Below are 22234 nucleotides of genomic sequence, written 5' to 3'. Positions count from 1 at the left end.
TGAAGAGTCAGTCATGCCTTAATAATTTACTAACTTTTTATAATAGAGTAACAGTTGAGTTGGATAAAGGAAATGGCTACACAATGATCATGTTTATCAAAGGCATTTGACAGAATACTGCATGGAGCTCTGTTATGCAAATTAGAACAAACAGGGATTAACATGACATATCAAAAATTGGTATATGGAGGGACAGAATTGAGGTGAAAACACTGACTAGCGGTGTGCCACAAGGTTCAGTGCTGGGACCATTGCTGTTTAATTTGTACATAAATGATATAGGAAATAACCTGAAAGGAAATATTCAGTTGTTTGCTGATGATGCAAAATTAGGTAGAATAATAGTTAATAAAGGTGATGTGGAGAGCTTGCAGGGTGATTTAAATAGGCTGTCAGTATGGGTAAAAGATAATAGGTATCAGTTTAATGTGGAAAAATGTGAAGTTATGCATTTTGGGAAAAACAGACTACAATCCATATATCACATTGATGGCACTGTACTCCAGGAAATAGCTGAAGCTAGAGATTTAAGTATGGTGGTAGACAGAGTTAAAGTTTGGAGGGCATATTGCTAAGGCAGCCCATAAGATTACTTGGCTGCTGAAGAACACACTAACAAATAGAGATTAAAGCAGTTGTTATTCCTCTTTATAAGGCCTTGATACGCCGACATCTGGATTATTGTGCTCGTCTGGTCCCCTAGGTTTCTTGGTGATGAGGAAGCTGTGGAGAGGATTCAGAGGCAAGTAACCAAGATGGTGATGTGGAATGTTCCTTATGTGGATTGCAGAAGTTGATTGATAGGGGGAAAAAAAGAGGGGATATGATAGAAACATTTAAGTTGCTTAAAGAGTTTTATAGATTGATGCAGAGGAAATTTTTCAGCACTTGGCTAGAGGGACCAGAACAAGGGATCATCCCTGGAAGTTGAATAAAGGTGTGGTTAGTAGAGATGTGCAAGGACTAGATTTTTTGCTTGGAGAGTTGTGAATGAGTGGAATGGGTTGTCAGAGTCAGTTGTAAGTGCTTTGTCTGTTAATATATTCAAGGAGAGATATGACAGATTGTGTGGATCAATTGGGTCTCCAGAGATGAGTGTTTATACTCCATGGAGGTGCCTGTATAATAATAGTAACTACAATACAATGAATGCCATCTATAAAAAATGGAATACCTTTACCTTTTTCAAGGACTCTAGCATTTAGTGCAAGAGCAGCTTTTCCTTGTGTGTTACTAATTTCATAATAACCTCATAAGGACAGTCTGATCCATCATGCATGCCTTCTAATAATCTTAAGTCTGTTACCCTAAAATTAAGGTTAGGAGGATCCTGGTTTCTTACAGCAAGTGACCCTGTTACCTGTCCACTTAATCTCATATGTGAGCCTATCTGTAGAAATCCAAGATGAATGTTTACAAGAGGCCATGAAGCAGACATACAACAATGTCTGCATAATGACCAAATGTATCAGCACTCTCAGTAAAATGGACTATACTGACCAGGTGGCATGTCATGATTTGATTAAGAGTTGTTCCATTCTCCTTCCATGAAGGTAGAATATACTAGTATCATCTATAATGGTAAACAAGGAGTATTATCTTGAGTTAATGCAATGTCTTTGTGAGGCTATCAGGAAAAAAAAAAAAAAGGCCTGATGCTTGGAGGGAAAACTGATGGATGCTTCATCACGATAATGTGCCTGCACATGCATCACTACTAAGCTATCAATTTTTGGTGAAACACAAAACAACGGTCGTTTCACAGCCTGCTTACTCCCTGACCTCACACCAGTACTTTCTTTTTATTCCCCAAATTGAAACTGACATTGAAAGGTCGGAGTTTTGAGTCGACTAGATAAAGAAAAAAACTGTTAGCGGAACTGCGCAGTATCCTGAAAGAAGTATTCCAAAAACGTTTCAAAGGATGGAAGAAATGCTGGCAAAGTGGATGAGAGTACTTTGAAGGCAACAAGGACAAACAGCTTGTAAGTTAGACAGGAACATTTTTATTTAAAAAATTTGGGAATTGCCCAGACAAACCTCGTATACACTAAACAGTATTATCCTTTGTGGATAAAACTTCTGAAATTTTAGTCTTGCTTCTAGCAAGGGCTTTGTTCTCTTGAATTCACATAAGAGGAAATACTAACAAAACTGCTTCTTTTATAACAGAATAATTGAATTTAGTATGCCATGTTTTTATTTAAAACACCTCAGTAACTTAATTCACTTCGTATATGAATGTCACAGCAATCCATTGAATAAACTACTAAAACCAAATCAACAGTTTCATTACTTGAAATTTCCAACAATATTTCATTTAAGAAATATCATATCAATAGCTTCAAATCCCCTTAATACTGAGAATCCTAAATAAAACACAAACTTAACTGGTCCATTTCTTTATGAACTGTAAAGAAATAAAGTTTCAGTTTTCACTGAATAAATCCTATACAGATTAATGACTACAATAAACTTTCAGGATGCGCAGTTCTGATAGCAAAGTTTTCTTTATCGAATCAATCGACTTAAAACACTGATCTCTCAATGTCAATTCTGGGAATAAAAAAAAAAGTTTACTGGTGCGAGGTCAGGCAAGTAAGCAGGCTGTGGAACAACCACTGTTTTGTGTTTGGCCAAAAATTGACAGATTAATAATGATACATGTATAGGAGCATTATCATGCTGAAACATCCATCAGTTTTCCCTCCAAGCATCAGGCCTTTTTTTTTCTTCTTTTCTGATAGCCTCATGAAGCCATTAACTCAAGATAATACTTGCTTACTATCTTGGATTGTGGAAGAAATTCATTCATTATGTGGAATCCTTTTATATTTTGAATAAGTTCCATGCGTGAAAACTTTAAAAGCATCTAATTCAATGCTTCTTAAATATTTTATGTTCAACATAGCAGCATGACCAAACTACATAGGTTAAAATTAACTTCTTGCAATATAAAACGTGCACCCACATAGAGATACACAGAATATGTAAATTTTAAATGGGTTATGGAATACTTTGTTCTTACTTGGAGAAAGCTGCAAAATAATCTTTAATTTAGCTGAAATGGCATTATGATTCTGTCTTTCAAGACAGTGTAAAACTGAAAAGGCAATTTATTCTCATTAAACAACACTGAATTCACCTTATTGTATTAACCATTACTCTCCAATTCCTCTCTGCTGAAATGGTTTTGAATCAAAATAAAATGTTCCTCTCAGAACAATTCAAAAGGAACTTTTTTTTCCCCTAATCACGTGAATTAATAATCCTGGATAGAAATTTTTTCCTTATTGTGATTTTTTTTTATCTATCCAGATTGGAACATTTCATTCCCAGAAAATAATGCTCCATATGAAAACAAACACACAAAGAGACAGAGAGAGAGACTACTGAGGATTAATTTAAGAATTATGATAATGAAAACTGAAAAGGGGTGCTTAAGAATCAAAGCTATATAACTGAGAGGAGACCTCCACATAGCCTTCAAAAGAAATGCAGAAAACCGACCAGGGCTTCTGACCTAATGTCCAATCCTCACCTTCTCGTGGTGCACCCGGTTAGGTATCTACCTGGATACTGAACGGATGAGGATGGGCTGGCAATTTGGGATTTAGCTGACCAATTGTATTCTTATTGGCTTAAACCAAAATTTCAAATGATGGTAAAACATGACAGAATTTCATGCTGACTGGGTCGTCACCCAGTTAAACAAGGCCCCCGTTGTTTTCGCCAGGGAACCAGGATGAACAGTGAAAAGTCAGCTACTGGAACAAATCCGAAAACTTACCCCAACTCAACATCACCAGAGTTCAAGATTGGTATTATCAACATAGAAGCCTGAATGGAAAAGAAATGGAGCTAGCTGAGGAACTGGATAAGTACCAGATCGACATAGTAGGAGTGACTGAGACAAAAACTGGTGAGATCTTTCTGAGCAATAAATACAAAATGTTATATTCAAGCAATGACAATCAAGGAAAAGGAGTAGCCATAGTATTCACTAAATACGAGGCTAATCTTCTTGACTGGCAGGTAGTCTCAAGTAGAGTGATGTGGGCAAATATGAATGGGAAACTGGACAATGAGACTTATTAGTGCCTATGGTCCAACAGAAGGTACTATTAAGGTAGAAGTGGAAGAATTTTTTGAGGCTTTAGAGAAAGCAACTGACACAATGAAAACGAAAAAGTTGGTCCTTGTTGGGGATCTAAATAGCAGAGTAGGAAATAATTGTCAGACATACAAAAATATTTTGGGAAAATTTGGAGAAAAGAGCAAAGTTAATAATAATGGCAAACACCTGTTGGATTTCTGCTTGGGACATGGACTGGTTATTACTAACACAATGTTCGAACATAAAAATGTGCACAAATTCACATGGAGAGAAGAAGCAAGGAATAAGAAAAGTCTCATTGAGTATGTTATTGTTGATAGTGATGTTTTCCACTGGTGCAGGACACCAGAGTGTACAGAGGATTTGAAATTGGAAGTAATCAACCATTTAGTCTTGAACAGGATAAAATTGAATTTCATATTGAAAAGAAGAACATTTAAGAAAGTTGTAAAGCGAAAAAAAATTGAGCAGCTCTCAGATGTGAACTGTAGACTAAAATACACAAATATTATTCAAGAAAAAATGAAAGAGTTTGAGAACAGTAACCAAACCTTGCAGATTCAGTGGCAAGCCCAGAAGAAAACCCTGATTGATTCAGCTAGAGAGGCAAGTGGTGAGGTTGTCTGCAAGGATAAAAAAAATCAGAACTCCAGGATACAAGAAGTTAAACAGGAAGTGAAAGAAAAGAAGAAAGCATATCAAAACGAACCAACTTCATTTCCAACACCTCTGCTCTTTGGAAGTCTTTTCCCATACTATCTTCCCCAATGACTATAAGCTTCAAGTGTTCAAATAAAACAACAAATCCTCTTCTTCTTCTAACCACTTACCCACACATGGCACTGTTGTGTCATAGGTCTTAGGATCCCTCATATGTGGGGCCGATAAAAAATCGCCCATATACTAGTTTTATGCCACCTCTATCATCTGATTCCTTTTAAGGCCTTCTATTTCTAAGCTTTTCTTGTTTCAATGTATATTTATGTACATTAAATATATAATGAAATAATTAAATATTGAGTTCATTTGATAGTCTCTATACTGTCAAGTAATTTAAAAAAATATTTATTTAAAAAAACAAAATGTATACAAAAATTAAACATGATCAGAACTTAAAATAAATGAGGTAATTCTAACAATCACTACTTAGAACAAAGCATTGACGGGATTGTAAAATGTAATCCACTCAGAGAAAATATTTAGCACACTAGATATCAATGGGTTTGATAGTTCACTGACACTTTCTAAAAATCCTTTGAAATCCAAATTGAACATGTGTTCTCCTGCAATGGCATGAATTTCATTTTTCTGTGTTTAGCTGTTCTATAATACTCCAATCATTTCACCATCTATCTATATGATTACTACATAATATGATAAATTTACTTCATGACCAAAACAAATAGACATGTTTACAAAATAATTTTAGTATCTGATATCTGATATTCAATATAAAGTTAACAAAGACTTCATTTCTTAATAAAAAGAGAAAACTAACCATTTCAAGCATTAATTTAACACAATTCGTATGTCCTTCCCAAATAGCTGCCAGCAAAGCACTAATACCATATTTATCCTTAGCCTAGAAATTAAAAAAAAAAAAAAAAAAAAATATTAGTCTTCAATCAAGTATTTATAATTTATCACTTGTTTACTAATTAGAATCTCTCCCCACTTTACTTCATAATAGATGTATATATTCTAATGAAATGAAACAAGGAAAAAACAAACAAAAAGCAATATCAGTAATAATCAAGATAGTTCAGATGATTACACAGTCCAACACAATTTTTGCTGACTTTTATATGAGACTTGTTTTTTTACTAATTTGGGTGCGCTGAGTAAGTTTTTTAAGAAGGCAGTACTATTTAGAGGATCAAAAAAATTGATTTTTTAATATTATTTTCTGAAAGTATGTACTTTTAAAAATCTGTTCCTAACTTTTTATCAAGAAATTCAAAAAATTCCCGAAGATATAGCCTATTATTCAAAGCAGTGCGCAGATCAGAATCTGAGGGCTCACCGCTCTCGCTTATTAGTAAACGAATAAATGCATAAGAACCCGCAATGGCACGTACTGGCGCTTTGAATGCGAGAGAGGCCGATAATTAGATACATAACTACTTAACAATATTCATTAAAAATTACAAGAATATTTATAAAAAAATAACAATTTTACTTACACATGAGTTTCAGGGAATAAATTTTTGTTTGTAGCAATTTCTGCTGTGTGTTCTGTTTTGGCAATCCCTTTGAATACTCCAACATTAGTCGGCCATCATGTGAGAATCCCATCTTCCTTGGTACCGATCTTCCATAGTTTTTAAGTCTTGATGAAATCTTTCGCCTTGTTCATCGCTTACAGCACCTAAATTCTCGGGAAATCTATCAAGATGACTGTATAGGAAATGAAGCTTTATGCTCATGTTGCAACCTAGGCGCTGAAAATTTTCAAGCATTGTTTCCACTAGATCTTTGTAATTGCACGCTTTTTTGTTTCCAAGAAAATTATTCGCAACCATCATAAATGAAGTCCAGGCCTCTTTCTCAATTTCGTTCATAGAGTTGATGAAATTTGGGTCTCTCATTAAAGTTCTAATTTGCGGTCCATCAAATACACCGGCTTTAATTTTTTCATAACTAAGTCGTGGAAATTTTTCACATATGTATTGGAAACAGTCACCTTGTAAATCTAAAGCTTTAACATACTGCTTCATAAGACCTAGTTTGATGTGTAGAGGTGGAAAAATGATTTTTTCTCTGTCGATTAAAGGTTGATTTATAACATTCTATTCTCCAACATTTAAGGATATTCTAAGAGGCCAATGTTTCTGACTCCAGTGTTGGTTTCTAGCTCGACTATCCCAGAAGCATAGAAAATATGGAAACTTTGTATATCCTCTTTGAAAGCCAAGTAAACAGTTCACCATTTTAAGATCCGCACAGATGATACAGTTATGGTCTGTATATATTTTAATAACTTCAGAACCTTTTTAATGTCCTCATATGTTTCCTTTAAGTGGACTGAATAGCCAATAGGAATTGAGCTATATACATTCCCATTGTGTAGTAAGACACACTTGAGACTTCTGCTTGAACTGTCGATAAATAAACGCCACTCATTTGAATGATATTGTACAACAATCATTTCAGTTAGTAAACCTGACACGATGTTACAGTAAACAAATCCACACTCGTGATTAAAATATTGTACAAGATTACTTTCCTTGCTACGATAAAAAGTTATCTTTGTATCTCGTTCCAGTAAGTTTTTTCATTTAATCTTGAAGCTAACAATTCCGATGATTCCTTTGATAGGCCCAAATCTCTTACTAAGTCATTCAATTCTGCTCGAGTAAAACATTGCGGTCCAGAACTAGAAATTAAATTTTCATTGTCTAAATCAACATCCGGGTCTTGCTCCTCAAGAACATCTGGCATATCCCGATCATGCTCGTTCTCAAGTAAAGGAAGTCCTTTATAAATTGGCATGGCTATTTCATTGGAATGAGCAACTGGCCGAATTGCTGAGTCGAGATTTGGATACACAATTTTTTTCTTATTCTTCTTATTATAACCAGAAGTCTGAACTAAACAAAGATAGCAATCATCTACATGATTTTTCGGTTCACGCCAAATCACTGGAATGCCAAAAGCTAATTTTTGGCGTTTTCCCTTGCTCCACTGTCGTAAATTTTCTACACATGACTTACACACTTTATTTAGAGCCCATGAATTGTCCTGATCTGCAAGTTTTATGTCAAAGTATGCAAAGTACACTTTCTTAATGAAATCAGTGATATTTGTCCTTTGACTGGGAACAGTAAAGCTGCCACAAACGTAGCAGAAGGAATCTACACTATTGACACATTTTCGAGTAGTAGACATGATGTATTTTCTTCACTGCCGACTAACATGCAACTAAAAAGACAAAAAAAACCAGAGACTTTATCGAAACGTTATAAGCGCTCATCATACTTTCACGATCGGTTAACGATTGACTGATTTCGATCGTTCTTTGTCCGCTATGACGCATATAGCATTCATTTGTTTTAGGCAGTTGTCATCGCCTACTTTTTGGCGATGACAACTGCCTAAATGTATTAGGTCGGTTATTGGCCTCTCTTGCATTCAAAGTGCCAGTACGTGCCGTTGCAGGTTCTTACGCATTTATTCGTTTACTAACAAGCGAGAGCGGCGAGCGCTCCGATTCTGATCTGCGCACTGCTTTGAATAATAGGCTATATCTTCGGGAATTTTTCGAATTTCTTGATAAAAAGTTAGGAACAGATTTTTAGAAGTATATACTTTCAGAAAATAATATTAAAAAATCGATTTTTTTGATCCTCTAAATAGTACTGCCTCCTTAAACTATCAAAAACTTACAAATTAGCAAAAAGAAAATGCCATAGAGGAAAAACCTGACGTGACAGAGAAAAATAGGTTTGATATTTGAAATCAGCGCACCCAAATTAGTAAAAAACAAGTGTCAGATCATAATCAGCAGAAAAAAAATTTTTTTTTTTTGTTGGCCAGTGTTATCAATTCATCTCAGATGAGCAGTATAAGGCATGACGCCTGAAGTGGCTTACTGGAATGTTTGGTCTTCAGAGCAATGGCTCCAGTTCTCTCCCCGTTTCTCACATGAAGGGTGGGTGACACCATTCAAGGACATGTCAAATACTCTGTAGGGGACTGCACACTCTTCTCTATTTGTGGATACAGCAGTAAAACAATTCAATAGGCTGGCTATTACTCAGTGCATTGGACCAAATCTAAGAGTTAGGAATCCAGACTTCCAAATCAACTAGTGTTAAACCATGCTGTCACTTGCTTTCCCTGCAGGGAAAATTGGAGAGGCCACAAATGGTCAGGAGATTGGGTTCCACTGGGTGGTATATATGCAAGCATTTCACCTCCCACTGCATGTCCCTATTCTTTAACTTTCCTCTCTATGCACAATGATACAGGTCTTGTAACCTTTCATTTGTTGATCACGTATTAAAAAAAAATTATCCATAGTCTATGGTCATTGATCAACTTAATTTTAAGCTATCTCTTGCATCCAAAGTTAAAATAGTTTGTACACTCTTGTATAAGGTTTTTGACTAATTTATTCTTATTACACAGGAATTTATTCATGTGAATTGTAGACTCAAACATAAATATTACTAAAGAAAAAATAAAAATGCAAAGACAAGAATCAGTGGTAAAAACTCTGATTCATCCAGGGAAGCATATGGTAAAGTATGCAAACTCACACTTCCCCTGATAAATCAAAACTCCATCATGGACTCAAGAAGTAAATGAGGTGGTCATGGTAAAATTCTTGGCAAGTAAATCAATGCCTTATTTGAGAGATAAGGAAAGTAAGAAAACAAAGCTATGTGTAAAAGAAGATTTTGATAAGAATCAAAAGATAAGCACCTCCATAGCACATTTGGAAGAACGATGGTACTTTGCACTCTTTGATTGGAAAAGGCCTAAGTTCAATTCTTGCCACGATGAGAGGAATCTTTATATGGGTTTTTTCTCCCAGACACTCTGGTTTTTCATCCCTCATGCAGACAAATTGGCCATGAGAACACATACAATTTACAGACAAAAAAAAACCACTAGTGTTGATGGTAAGCAGTAGATGATGTGTTTAGATGATGATGGTAGTGGCATTCTGTTTAGTTGATGGATTAAGTGGTAAGACAGCAGTAGAGTGTCCTCCCTTGATGAGTCCTTGGAAATGTCAAATAACAATGATATCAGCAATGCATAAAAATGTTCTGGCAACTATTGCTTAGAAATGGAAAACATTCAGAGATTAAAAATATAAATAAATAAAAATATTCTGTGTAACTAGAGTAATTACTGTGAAAGACTGATAAGTGATAGAGTAGTAAAATATATTCAAGAGGAATGCAATTTGTAAATATCAATACTATAGATAGAAAAAGGCAACAGAAAGTGGAATGATAATTGCTAGTTAGGTGCCAAGCAAAAAACTGCTCAAAAACATGAAAATAACAGTGTGAACAGGACATCATACTGAGCAATACAGTGAATATTTGAGTTCCAAGTCAGATTAGCAAAACAAGCATTTGTTGTCAGGATGGTGAAAAAAAGACCAAGATCTAGGTGGATTAATATACACCGGTTTCTCTAAATTAAGAAACAAAGAGAAAAATTACAATAACTCAAACTGTATGATGAATTTTTATTCAATTTGATGAAAAGCAGTATGATGAGATATAAAAATAACACTCACAAAAATTGTAAATAAATATTTAATGCAGTAGCAAATGGATACATGAAGATAACTGTCAAAAACAAAAGGTCAAAATAATATTGTTAAAGTGCCCTAATAAGGAATGTGATCAACGCCCACAGCAATACAGTGCTCAACAATGTTTCATACAGTTCATAATGGTTCATATTTAATTTAACAGCTGATTCAGTATACTGGCCTTGAATATTAAGGAAGATAGTATTAATAAAACTACTAAAGTTAAATATACTTAAGAAAGCAACTCTTTAGACATGACAATATTAATGTATGCTACAACATTTTCAAAGTCAACATAAGTTTCTAACCAATGAAAGTACAATCTACAACAAATGTCAAATTAATGCTTACATTAACATCTGCTCCCTTTTCTAATAAGTATTTGACAACATCAGTTTGTCCATAATCTGCTGCATAATGGATTGGTGGTCGACCATCAATGCTGGTATTTACATCAACTTTCTGTTAATAAACAAGGTTGTCATACAATAAATAACCTCATGAATTTCATCATTTTTAATAAGATAATGTCTGAAATCCTTTTTGAAAAAATCTAAAAATTAAACTACTTAACACATTCTGTTATTCAATGGTTGTTTTGGATTTATGGCAGAAGCAAACAAGGCTATGAGGCCAGTGTATGATGTATGCATTCTTCTGGCCAGTTTGATTCTTTATAAGATAACAAATTTCCAAGAAGGAAAACCATACCACTTCTGTATGAGACTAACTCACCTAACACACTAGAGGTCAGGTCAATAGAATTAACTAGTTGACCAAATTAGTGTTACTTTGCCATATTGCAAGTTAACTATAAAATAACAAATAAAACTACAGTAGAAATAAATTGATAATGTAATTATTAGACATATCAAGAGTCAAAGGCTTCAATTTATTAGGACACCTCTTGGCAATACTCATAGAAGGGTGATAAGTTCTGTTCACTACAAACTTGATATTAACTAGGTCTACCTACTCACTGATGAGACCTCAATAAAGGTTGAAACCGGTCTGGGTAGTGACGACCTCTCATAATGTTGAACAGTAATACAGCTCCTAGGAGCAAAGTTCACATTATGGGTAAATATCAAGAATAGTGATCGGAGCTAGCTCCACCTTTGCTATGAGTTGCCTCAGCTTGCACTACCTTAAGGGTCAGTTGCAGCAGTATCCAGGTATTTGCTTACGCTTGGAATCACCGAACTTTATATATATAGTTTCTACTATATTCGGCATGAAACTCTTTGAGTTTCTTATTTGGCTAAGAAACGATATGGGATATATATCCCTTAACTTACAAGTTGATAATGTAATTTCATCTTATATATTGTAAGATATTAGTGCAAATAGCAACTAATAAGGAAATGAACAAAGAAACAGTATGGCAAATGTTAAATTGGAATCTATGTATACAGTCGCATGCTCATGGATTAAAATTAATGGGCTGAAAATAATTAAAATTAGTTAAAAATAAAATATATAAGAGATTACAAATTTATTTAATACAATTGAGGATAAAAATTTCCCACACTTCTGTAACAGTGAGGTAGTCATTACGACTGAGGTTAGGTTGATGAGGTAGGGCTTCAGGACTTTCTTTGTGTAAATGTTCATATTTATATATGGATTTATGCAGCAGCTTGGTGTTTTCCTATTGGATCCTGTGGTTAGTGTTTTCAATTCCATGTTCTCAGGCAAGATTTGTGGAGTCTGATAAACCAGATATGGTCTTGATTTTCAGAGATAAATTTAATTATAGATCTTCATGTTTGTCCATTGCAAGTTGCATAAACATGGCACTTGGTATAAGCCAGGTAGCATCATTGGTGAGAATCTTTTTTAGAAAAAGGCAGCAAGTTACAAATTTGGTTGATGGGTTTATAGGTAGCAATGAGTTCATATTTTTTCATAATTTTTGCCACACATTTAGAGATGCCTTTATTATACACTCTCTGTCCACAAAGAAACCGAACTTTTGATAGAAAATAAAACACAGGTCAATTAGAATTATTCAAATCATTTGTTTCAATCAATATACTTTCCCTCAGCTTCCATACAGCATTTAGCACGGTCAATTAATTAGTTAAATGAGTTTTTTTTATATCGGTTTTTGAGATACTGTTGAGGGTCGTGGTTACTGCCTCTTGAACATTTTTAATGGTGTCGTATCGCTTTCCTTTCATCGGCAAATGAAGTCGGGGGAAGAGAAAGAAGTCACAGGGTGCTAAATCAGGTGAATACGGCAATTGATCCAACACACAAACTTGGTTTTTGCTCAAAAACTGTCTCACAATGTTCGAACGATGAGATGGTGCATTATCGTGCAAAATGCACCAGCTGCCTGCATCATGATATTCATGCCGTACAGGACGAATTCTCACTATCAATCGCTTCAAAACTTCGAGATAAAACTTAGCATTGACCATTTGGCCAGGCAGAATGAATAATGCCCTTGGAATCATACAAACAAATCAGCATTGTCGTTACTTATGACTTCTACAAGCGATTTATTTTTTGGATGCCCCTCTTCTGGTGGTCTCCACTCAGCACTCTGTTTCAGGTTCATACTCAAAATACCACATTTCGTCACCAGTAATGATTGTTTCAAGGAAGTTTGAGTCCTTACGAGTGGTTTTAACGAGGTCCTTGGAGTGTTCAATTCGATACATTTTTCGGTCGTCGGTCAACTTGTGGGGAACAAATCGCGAATTCAATTTACGAAGGCCCAAACTCTCAGTCAAAATGTTATGTATACAGTTGATTTTGGAATCCCCAATTCATCTTCAATCAATCTCACAGATGATTTCGGGTTTTCTTTGATGAAATCACACACTTTTTGGATGTTAACCTCGCTCAGTCCAGTTTTTGGACAGCCCAGCATTTCGTCGTCCTCAAGTGTCTCACGACCACTTTGAAATCAGTTAAACCACTCAAACTTGAGTACGAGATAAGCATTCATCACCGTATGCTTTGGAGCATGTGATGCATTTTGATAAAACTTTTACCAAGTTTAACACAAAAGTCAATCGCAGCTCTCTGTTTGAAATTCATTTTCCGACCGTTCGTCAAAACACACTGTCGCTCTTGGCACTATAACTCGGCTTCTAATGAAACAAATGTCATAAAAAGTTGACACAAAACTAATGAAGGCTGCCACTCTCGACAACAAATAGATACAACAGATGACACCACTACTTTCTTCTATTTTCGAAAAGTTCGGTTTCTTTTTTGGACAGAAGGTGTGTGTGTGTGTTAAAGATACCAAGCTATTTTAAATATAATAGCTGGTTTTTTTACTCAATTTCCCAAGTAAGCAAACAGACAAGTCAGTCAAGTTTGCGCCTGCAAGAGTGTTGCAAGTCTAGCTGACCCTGCACGTAGTGCAAGTCAAGACAATTCGTGGCAAAGGTAGAATAAGCTCTGATCACCATTCTTAATATTTACTCTTAATGCAAAGCACATCTCCTGGAAGAGATGTATGATGCTATGTATTAAAGGCAAGGGGGGGCACTACCCAGACCGGTTTCGACCTTTATTGAGGTCTCATTAGTGGGAGCCAGGCTAAGAAATACTAAGTTTTGAGTAATACAGAGCTTATAAATATTTTACCAAAACAAGTTACCATAAGGTGCTTTGACCTTATTAAATAAAAATCTCAGGATGAGAGATAGATGTAGAAAGTTTTTTTTTTTAACATAACACTTTAACATATATTATACCCAAGGTAAACTTTCTACACACACATATATATATATATATACATGTGTGTGTGTGTGTATTTTTTTTCAATATTGATCCCATATACAAGAGGTCAAGAGACCTGTAAGCACATCAGTGCTGTGTGTGGGATGCAGATGAGGACTAAAATAGGTTTATTGTTTTTTTTTTTTTTTTTGAAAAGCTGCAAGTTTAGGAATACTTCATGAGGAGGGCTGTTCCAGAGGACAGAGGTGGATAGAACAAAAGAGGAAGAGAAGCAGGTTCGGTACATTTGCAGTTGCACAATAAAGGGACGTTAGGCAGCTACTGCTCTTGTATTAACAGGTGCAACTGAAAGTGAAAGAATGATAGTTGCCGATTCACTGGAGCAGTGACCATGGAAGTACCTGTACAATAGACACAGTGCTGAAATACTGCATAGATGGAGGTTGAAGTGAATATGTAAAAGTAGGATCATTAATGAACCTAATTGCTCATCTTTGGACAGCATCAAGATTTTTAAAGGAAGTTTTAGGTGCATCACCCCAAACATGTGAGCAATATTCAACGCATAGGTAGATTTCGGATTTGTATATAGTTAGGAGTTGGTTGGGTGCAAAATATCCTTTTGAATGAAAGAGAATGCTTAGTTTCTTGGATGCTGAGGAGGTTACTGATGTGACATGTTCATGCCAGGAGAGACTAGAGATAAACGTTAGTCCAAGCAGAGAGTGATCTGAGCTTGTCTGGTGATTTGTGTATTACTGAGTAAGGGTAGGTGAACTGGATTTTTTTTTTTTTTTTTTTTTTATGAGAAAAGACAAAACTGTGTTTTGGTGGCACTGATGCCCGAAGTATCTGAAATAAAGGAGAGAAGTTTTTCGGCATTTGTCAGCTTGACTTGGCCAAAAATGATTGGCAAGCAAGACCTGGATGACAGAGAATAATGTAGTTACAGGAAGAGAATGTAATACATACTGTATATTCAGAGAAGACAGAAGAAATAGATAGGGCAGGAGGAGGAGTGTTATTAATGATAGCTGAAGAACTTCAACCAACCAAATAGAAGTTAAGGAAGATTGTAGATCTGATGAAAATGGTTTATTTGAGACTGTCTGGTGTGAGATAGAGGCCAATAGGACAAAATATATTGTTGGTTGCTGCTATAGACCTGAGGGTCCAGAAGAAGAAGCGGATGCCATGCATCAGTAGGTTAGGACAATGAGTGCAGGCTGAGCAATCATCATGAGAGACTTCAACTATGGGTGATATAGATTAGAAGGAAGAAAGAAAGGGCACGCGGTAAAATGGAAATGGAATTTATACAGTTACTAAGGGATAATTACCAGAAACAGCATGTGATGGAAAGGACCTGAAGTTTGAGAGTGTTGGATCTGGTAACAGCATCAGAAGATCTATCTATAGCAGCAGTAGCAACTCTACCTGCGATTGAGGAAAATGACTATACAGTCTTGTCCTGGGTCTACATGAAGAAATTTAAGTCAAGAAAGGGTTTATGCGAAACTGCAAAGATGGCAATTATGACAAACTTAGGAGGCAACTAGGAGCAGTACCATGGCATAAGAAACTACATTCCATATAGTTTCCTATGCTATGGCACTGCTCCAATGTCATTAGTGCATGAGAAGTGGTCAAGGACTTTTTGAGCAAGGCAGTATCAGAGCTCATGCCCCAGGTCAGGAGGATAAACCGAGTAGGGATTAAGTGGATGACTAGCAATATAAAGCAGGAGCTGCAAAAAAAGAACGCATTGTGGAATGAATATAAACAGGGTGATTACAATGTCCATGAGCAAAATAAAGTACAAGCAAGAAGGGTAACTAGTATGGTAATGAAGGCTAAATCAGATTTTGAGAGAAAATTAGCTCAGCAGGACAAAGTAAATCCAAAAGAGTTTTTTTGCTACATAGCAAGTAAGAGAAAGAATGTTATGAAAAGATAACATTCTCTCTCTCTTACCTGCTATGTAGCAAAAAAACTCTTTTGGATTTACTAGGAAAGTGACAGAAGCAGAAGAAATATTTTAGTTACTATGTGATCACTTTTGCAAGAGTATATCATCCAGGTGGTGATTTTGCAGTTACTGATGTGACAGACTGGTGTTAAAATTGAAGTGGATGAACTGAAAGTACTCAGTATATTGAAAAATATCAGTGCGAGTACAGCAATAGGACCGGATGGTATTTCAGCTATGCTATGAGAATGTGCAAGTGAACTGGCAGTGCCACTGATGAAATTGTTTAATCTAAATCTCAGCTCTAGCAAAGTTCAGGGAAGTGGAAAGATAAGATGCATACAGACCAATTAGTATCTCTGGAGTGATGGTTCAAGTCTTGGAAAAGTTGGGTAAAAGTAGAATTCAGGAATGGGTGGATAGGAATATGATACTCCTATAAGGGACAACATGGCTTTTTAAGCAGATTCCTGCCTGAATAATTTACTCACATTTTATAATAAGGAGACAGGAAACTGGATAAAGGAAATGGCTATGCTGGACTTTGCGAAGGCATTTGACAGAATACCACATGGAAAACTATTACATAAGTTAGAGTAATTGGGAATGGATATGAGGCTGGAGGCATGGTTGGGGATGGCTGACAGACATCAGATTGGTGTATGGTGGAGTGGAATCAAGATGAATGATGGCAACTAGTGGAGTGCCTCTGTACTAGGACCACTATGCTAACTTGTACATTAATGATATAGCAGAAGATTTGAAAGGGGGTATTCAGTTGTTTGCCAATGATGCAAACTGGAGAGGACAATAGTTGATAAAGGTGATGATGTGGATATCTTACAGGATGATTTAAATAGCTGGTAATTAGTTTACGGAATTAACAACGCATATAAAGGATATTAATTAAAGGCAACTTTAATGAATAACTTCAATATTTCGGCGTCAAGTTGCCATCTTCAGGAACATAAAAATATGGTATGTGCACACAGGCACTAACAAAAGCAAATGAGGAAGAAGGCAAGAAATTAATATTGTTCCTAAAGTCCTAATGGTGCCCTCTGGCAGGCTAATTTGGTTGTCTTGGCTGTTGGGCTGAAGTTCTCATAATGTAAGTCTCCCAAATTTGGGGTAGTTTCATGCACCCAAATTTGTTGAGGTTTGGAACGTTTTTTTAGAGCTGCTGATGATTCTTTGAATAATCTTTCGTACTTAAACTTGCTGTGGTGTATTATTTTAGTTTTCTTCCAACAAATTCTATGGTGGGTATCTAAGGCATGGTCTGCCAGCCCAGAGTGGCTGTACTGGTGAAACCGATGTAGTCTTTGTGTTCTGAAATCCTGATATTTGCTGTCCTGCCTGTTTGGCCAAAGTAGGACAATTTGCAGCTGCAAGGGACCTGGTATACACCAGGTAGGTCTAGGGGAAGTGGTTGGTCTTTGGTACATAAATACACTGCAGCAAGTTTAAGTACGAAAGATTATTCAAAGAATCATCAGCAGCTCTAAAAAACGTTCCAAACCTCAACAAATTTGGGTGCATGAAACTAGCCCAAATTTGGGAGACTTACATTATGAGAACTTCAACCCAACAGCCAAGACAACCAAATTAGCCCGCCATAGGGCACCATTAGGACTTTAGAAACAATATTAGTTTATTGCCTTCTTCCTCATTTGCTTTTGTTAGTGCCTGCAGGCATATACCATATTTTTATGTTCCTGAAGATGGCAATGTGACGTTGCTGAAATATTGAAGTTATTCATTAAAGTTGCCTTTAATTAATATCCTTCATATGCGTTGTTAATTCCGTAAGCTAATTACCAGTTATGTTTGACCAACGTATAAGCCTTGCTACTAGAATGATTTAAATAAATTGGCAATGTGGGAAAAGGACAATAGCTGTCAACTGAATGTTGTAAAATGCAAGGTAATGCATTTTGGTCTGAAAAGATAACATACTTTGTATTACATTGATGGTACTGCTAGTTTACAGGAAATTGATGAGGCTAGGGATCTGGGTTGGTTTGATGGTGGATAGAGATTTGAAATTCAGAGGACATATTTCAAGAGTTGAGAAATAGCGCCAAGGATAAATGATGCTGAAGAACACACTGACAAGTAAAGATATGGAGGTTATTATTCCTCTTTTTAAAGCTATGATTGGGCCACATGTTGACTACTGTGCACAAATTTGGTCACCTGTGTTTCCTGGAGATTGGGAGGTGATAGAGAGGATTCAGAAACGAGTGACAAAGCTGGTGACAGATCTGTGGAATGATTCCTATGAGGATAGACTGAGGGTGTGTGGGTTGTAGTTTAGCCCACAGGCAGAGGAGAGTGGATATGATAGAAACTTATAAGTTACTAAAGGGATTCTATAAGATTAACACAAAAGAAAATTTTCAATACACCAGGAGTAGGGGAAAAACAAGGGGTCATGGGTAGTAAGGACATACAAGCTAGGTTCTTTACTTGAAGAGTGGTGAATGAGTGGAATGGATTGCAAGAGATGAGCACCCCAACAGTGAATAGGTCTAAAGAGATGCATGATAAGTATTGTGTTAAGGGATACAGCAGGTCTCCGACAATGAGTCTTTTGACTCCAGGGAGTATCCATATAAATAAAATTAAGTTATCCTTGCCCAGTTGAAGGATAGTATGAAGATCAATGTTTAGGGCACCAATTGCAGATGATCTTTTAGCCTGGGATGTCAGACTACTACTACAGTAGTAGTCCTGTGAGCATCTTGTCTTGGTTGCTGTATAGGAGTGGTAAATTATTTTTTGGGTTATTCTTGGATTATACCCATTTAGTAAGGCTGTTTCTTTGAAAATTTCCAGTTCTTGTTTTAGAGATTCTTCAGAAGAACAAATCTTGTCTTCTTGACACTAGGGATTTTATGATGCCATATTTTGGAGATTGTGGGCAGATGTAGAATGGATATAACAACCTGAAAAAGTTGATTTTTGGCAGACAGAAGGGGAAGTGCATCCATCTTGCTTATGCTACATGTGTACATCTAGAAAGAAAATACTTTTTGATGAATCTTTTTCAAGCGTGAATGTTAAAGTTGGCTAGGTTAGGCTCACACTATCACCTAACCTAGCTAACTTTTATCTTGAACACTTAGAAAAAAAGAATTTTCTCTCTTGACCCAAAATGAACAAATTGGCTATGGTACACTGATGATGTCTTTGCAGTGTGGAGTCACACAGAACCAGAACTTCAATCATTACTACAAAAATTTCAACAATCTACATCCTTTGTATTAAATTCCCACCACAAAAAGAATTGGGTCATAATATCCACTAAACATCAATCTGCAATCCATCTCAAAAATATGGAATCACAAAATCTCTAGTATCAAGCACACATAGGATTTGTTCTTCTGAAGAATCTATAAAACAGGAACTGGAAACTGTCAAAGAAACAGCCTTACTCAATGAATAAAATCCAAGAATAATCCAAAAAATAACCACTTTCCTATACAGCAACCCAGAAAAACAAGCCCACAGGACTCCCATTACCATATATTAAAGGCATCTCTGAATGTGTGGCAAAAATTATGAAAAAATACCAACTCATTGCTACCTACAAACCCATCAACCAAATTCATAACCTGCCACCTTCTCCAAAAGAAATTCTCAACCAATGCTACTGGCATATATCTAGTGTCATGTTCATGCAACTTGTCTTACTATGGACAAAAAAGAAGATCTGTAAATAAATGTATCCCTGAACATCGAGACCACATCTGACTTATCGAACCTCAAATCTGCATGGCACAAAATGGAATCGAAAACACTAACCATTGGGGAAACACCAAGTTGCTGCATAGATCCATACAAAATATGAATTTTTATACACAGAAAGTGCTGAAGTTATATTTACCACAATCATAATGACTATTCCAAAAATGTGAGAACTTGTTATCCTCAATTAAATAAATTTGTGATTTCTTGTATATTTTATTTTTATCATCATCATCAAATTCCTGATATGTACCGTCAAGAGATATTATGGTAGCAACTTCCTATAGACAACTTTCACCAAATTAATCTGTTATCTGTCAAGACTCCAACATTATGCTAGATAAGAATATTGATACTGCATGGGAAGCATTTAAAACAATACTTAAATGATGCAATATCAGAATGTGTCATCACAAGAGTTCAAAGAATAAATAGGGTAGGAGTCAAATGGATGTGTAATCATATTAAACAAGACTTGTAAGAAAAGAACGATGTGGAAGGAATACCGTGTTCATAAGGATGACATCAATTATGAACGTTACAAGCAGCAGTCTAGAATAGTCACAAGTGTTGTACGGAAAGCAAAGTCTGAGTATGAAAAGAAACTGGCTCTACATGCTAAAAACAACCGACAAGAATTCTCTCGATATGCTGCAAATAAAAGAAAGAATGAATATGAAAGGATAGCTCTTCTAAATCCAGATGGCGTGAGGGTTACATATGCAGAAGAGGTTGTTCAACTAATGAGTGGCCATTTTATTAAAGCTATTAACCTGGTGTACGCAACATTCAGTTCACTGCTACCTCTTCACTGGATGAAGAAACGCAGGTGCATGAGGACGAGGTATTAGAGCTGTTGCACAAATTGAATAAGAATTCAGCAATAGGGACTGATGGGATATCAGCATGTGTGGTAAAAGAGTATTCAGCTGAACTGGCTATTCTTTGGACCAGGGTGTTTAATGAGTCAGAATAGTGAAGATGCCACAGGAATGGAAGGAACGTATGGTAATTCCATTGCACAAGGGTGGTGCAAAGACCGATGTATCCAACTATCAACCAATTAGTATCTCAGGAATGGTGGTGAAGATTTTGGAAAAATTGATTATGGCATGTGCATTCAGAAATGGGTTTGCTAAAGGATGGTCATGTTTTAGCAACTAGCTCACATTCTATAACAATATTAGCATTTGATTATATAGAGAAACCTGTGGAGAATTCATGACTAAGTTTAACACATGTGAACCACAGTAGTAGGTTTTTTTATTACGTAAATATTTTGTCCTAGGTATCTTAGGACGTCATCAGCACAGTAAGGCAATACCAGGAATGACAAAAGAAAGGGCGCGTACGTACAAGGGAATCCAAATTGCGTGCAGTGGCACATTGCAGCCTTAACTTAAATTAAACTAAATTATTTAAATTAAAATTAATTACAGTTAAGTTATTATTTTACACAATTTTGTATGACAATTTCCCATACTTTAGGGATGGCAAGAACATCATTGCGGTTTAGATTTGGTCTGTGGAGTAGGGCTTCAGCACTTTCTTTATATAAACGTTCATATTTATATGAAGATCTGTGTAGAAGTTTTGTCTTTTTCCAATGGATCTTGTGGTTTGGGTTTTCAACTCCGTGTTGAGCAAGGCCTGATTTATGTGGTTTGATGAGGAGGATATGGTCCAAAATGTATTTAAAAACTGATCTGCCTGTCTGTCCAAAATAAGAGAGTTTACAGGAGCATGGAACTTCGTATACACCAGGTAGTAGCATGTGTGAAAGTTTGTCTTTAAGCGATGGTAACAAGTTTTGGATCTGGTTGATGGGTTTGTAGGTGGCAGCATTTCTTTTTCCGGCAGATTGTATTTCTTCATAATATTCGAGAGCCGTTCAGAGATGCCTTTGATATAAGGTATGAGAATCCTATGGGGTTGTTCTTGTCTAGGTTGAAGTGTGGAGAAATTGCTGATGATTTTTTGAGTTGTTCTGAGATTGTGACCATTTAGAGTGGCTGTGTTTTTGATTATTTCGATTATTTTGAACAAGAGCTGAAGTAGCTCTTGCTCGAAAACGAACAAGAGCTACTTCAGTTTTTAGAAAAAATCAACCTTCTTCATCCACACATCAGATTTATTAGAAAGAGAATCCCCACAAGGCATCCCCTTTGTGGATTTACACATCCAAAGAAAAGAAGACGGTTCCATCTCCACCTCGGTCTATCGCAAACAGACATTTTCAGGCCGCTACATTCACAATACTTCAGCTAATCATCCCTCTCAAAAATTTGGCATCATTAAATCATTGGTAACCAGAGCACACAGATCATGCTCCTCCGAGGATTCTCTAAAACAAGAATTGAAAATAATCAAAAACACAGCCACTCTAAATGGTTACAATTTCAAAATAACTAAA

At 36.0% G+C, this 22234-nt stretch overlaps 1 protein-coding gene across 1 annotated transcript in view; it reads right to left on the bottom strand.

Moving 5' to 3' along the window:
• Positions 1-22234, bottom strand: part of LOC150105960 (myotrophin homolog) — a 48589-nt gene that overhangs the window by 5477 nt on the left and 20878 nt on the right. The window contains exons 2-3 of the mRNA XM_090393724.1: positions 10746-10856; positions 5616-5699 (exon numbers count right to left, since the gene is read on the bottom strand). Of these exons, the coding sequence (XP_090249850.1) occupies positions 5616-5699; positions 10746-10856 (195 nt within the window). The remainder of the gene's footprint in view (positions 1-5615; positions 5700-10745; positions 10857-22234) is intronic.

The sequence above is a fragment of the Typopeltis vanoorti genome, chromosome 6 (genome assembly GCF_054136105.1).
Source record: "Typopeltis vanoorti isolate ZY-2024b chromosome 6, IOZ_Tvanoo_1.0, whole genome shotgun sequence".
NCBI lineage: Eukaryota > Metazoa > Arthropoda > Arachnida > Uropygi > Thelyphonidae > Typopeltis > Typopeltis vanoorti.
The sequence above is the reverse complement of the archived record's forward strand: the minus strand, read 5'-3'. Positions and strand labels throughout refer to the sequence as shown.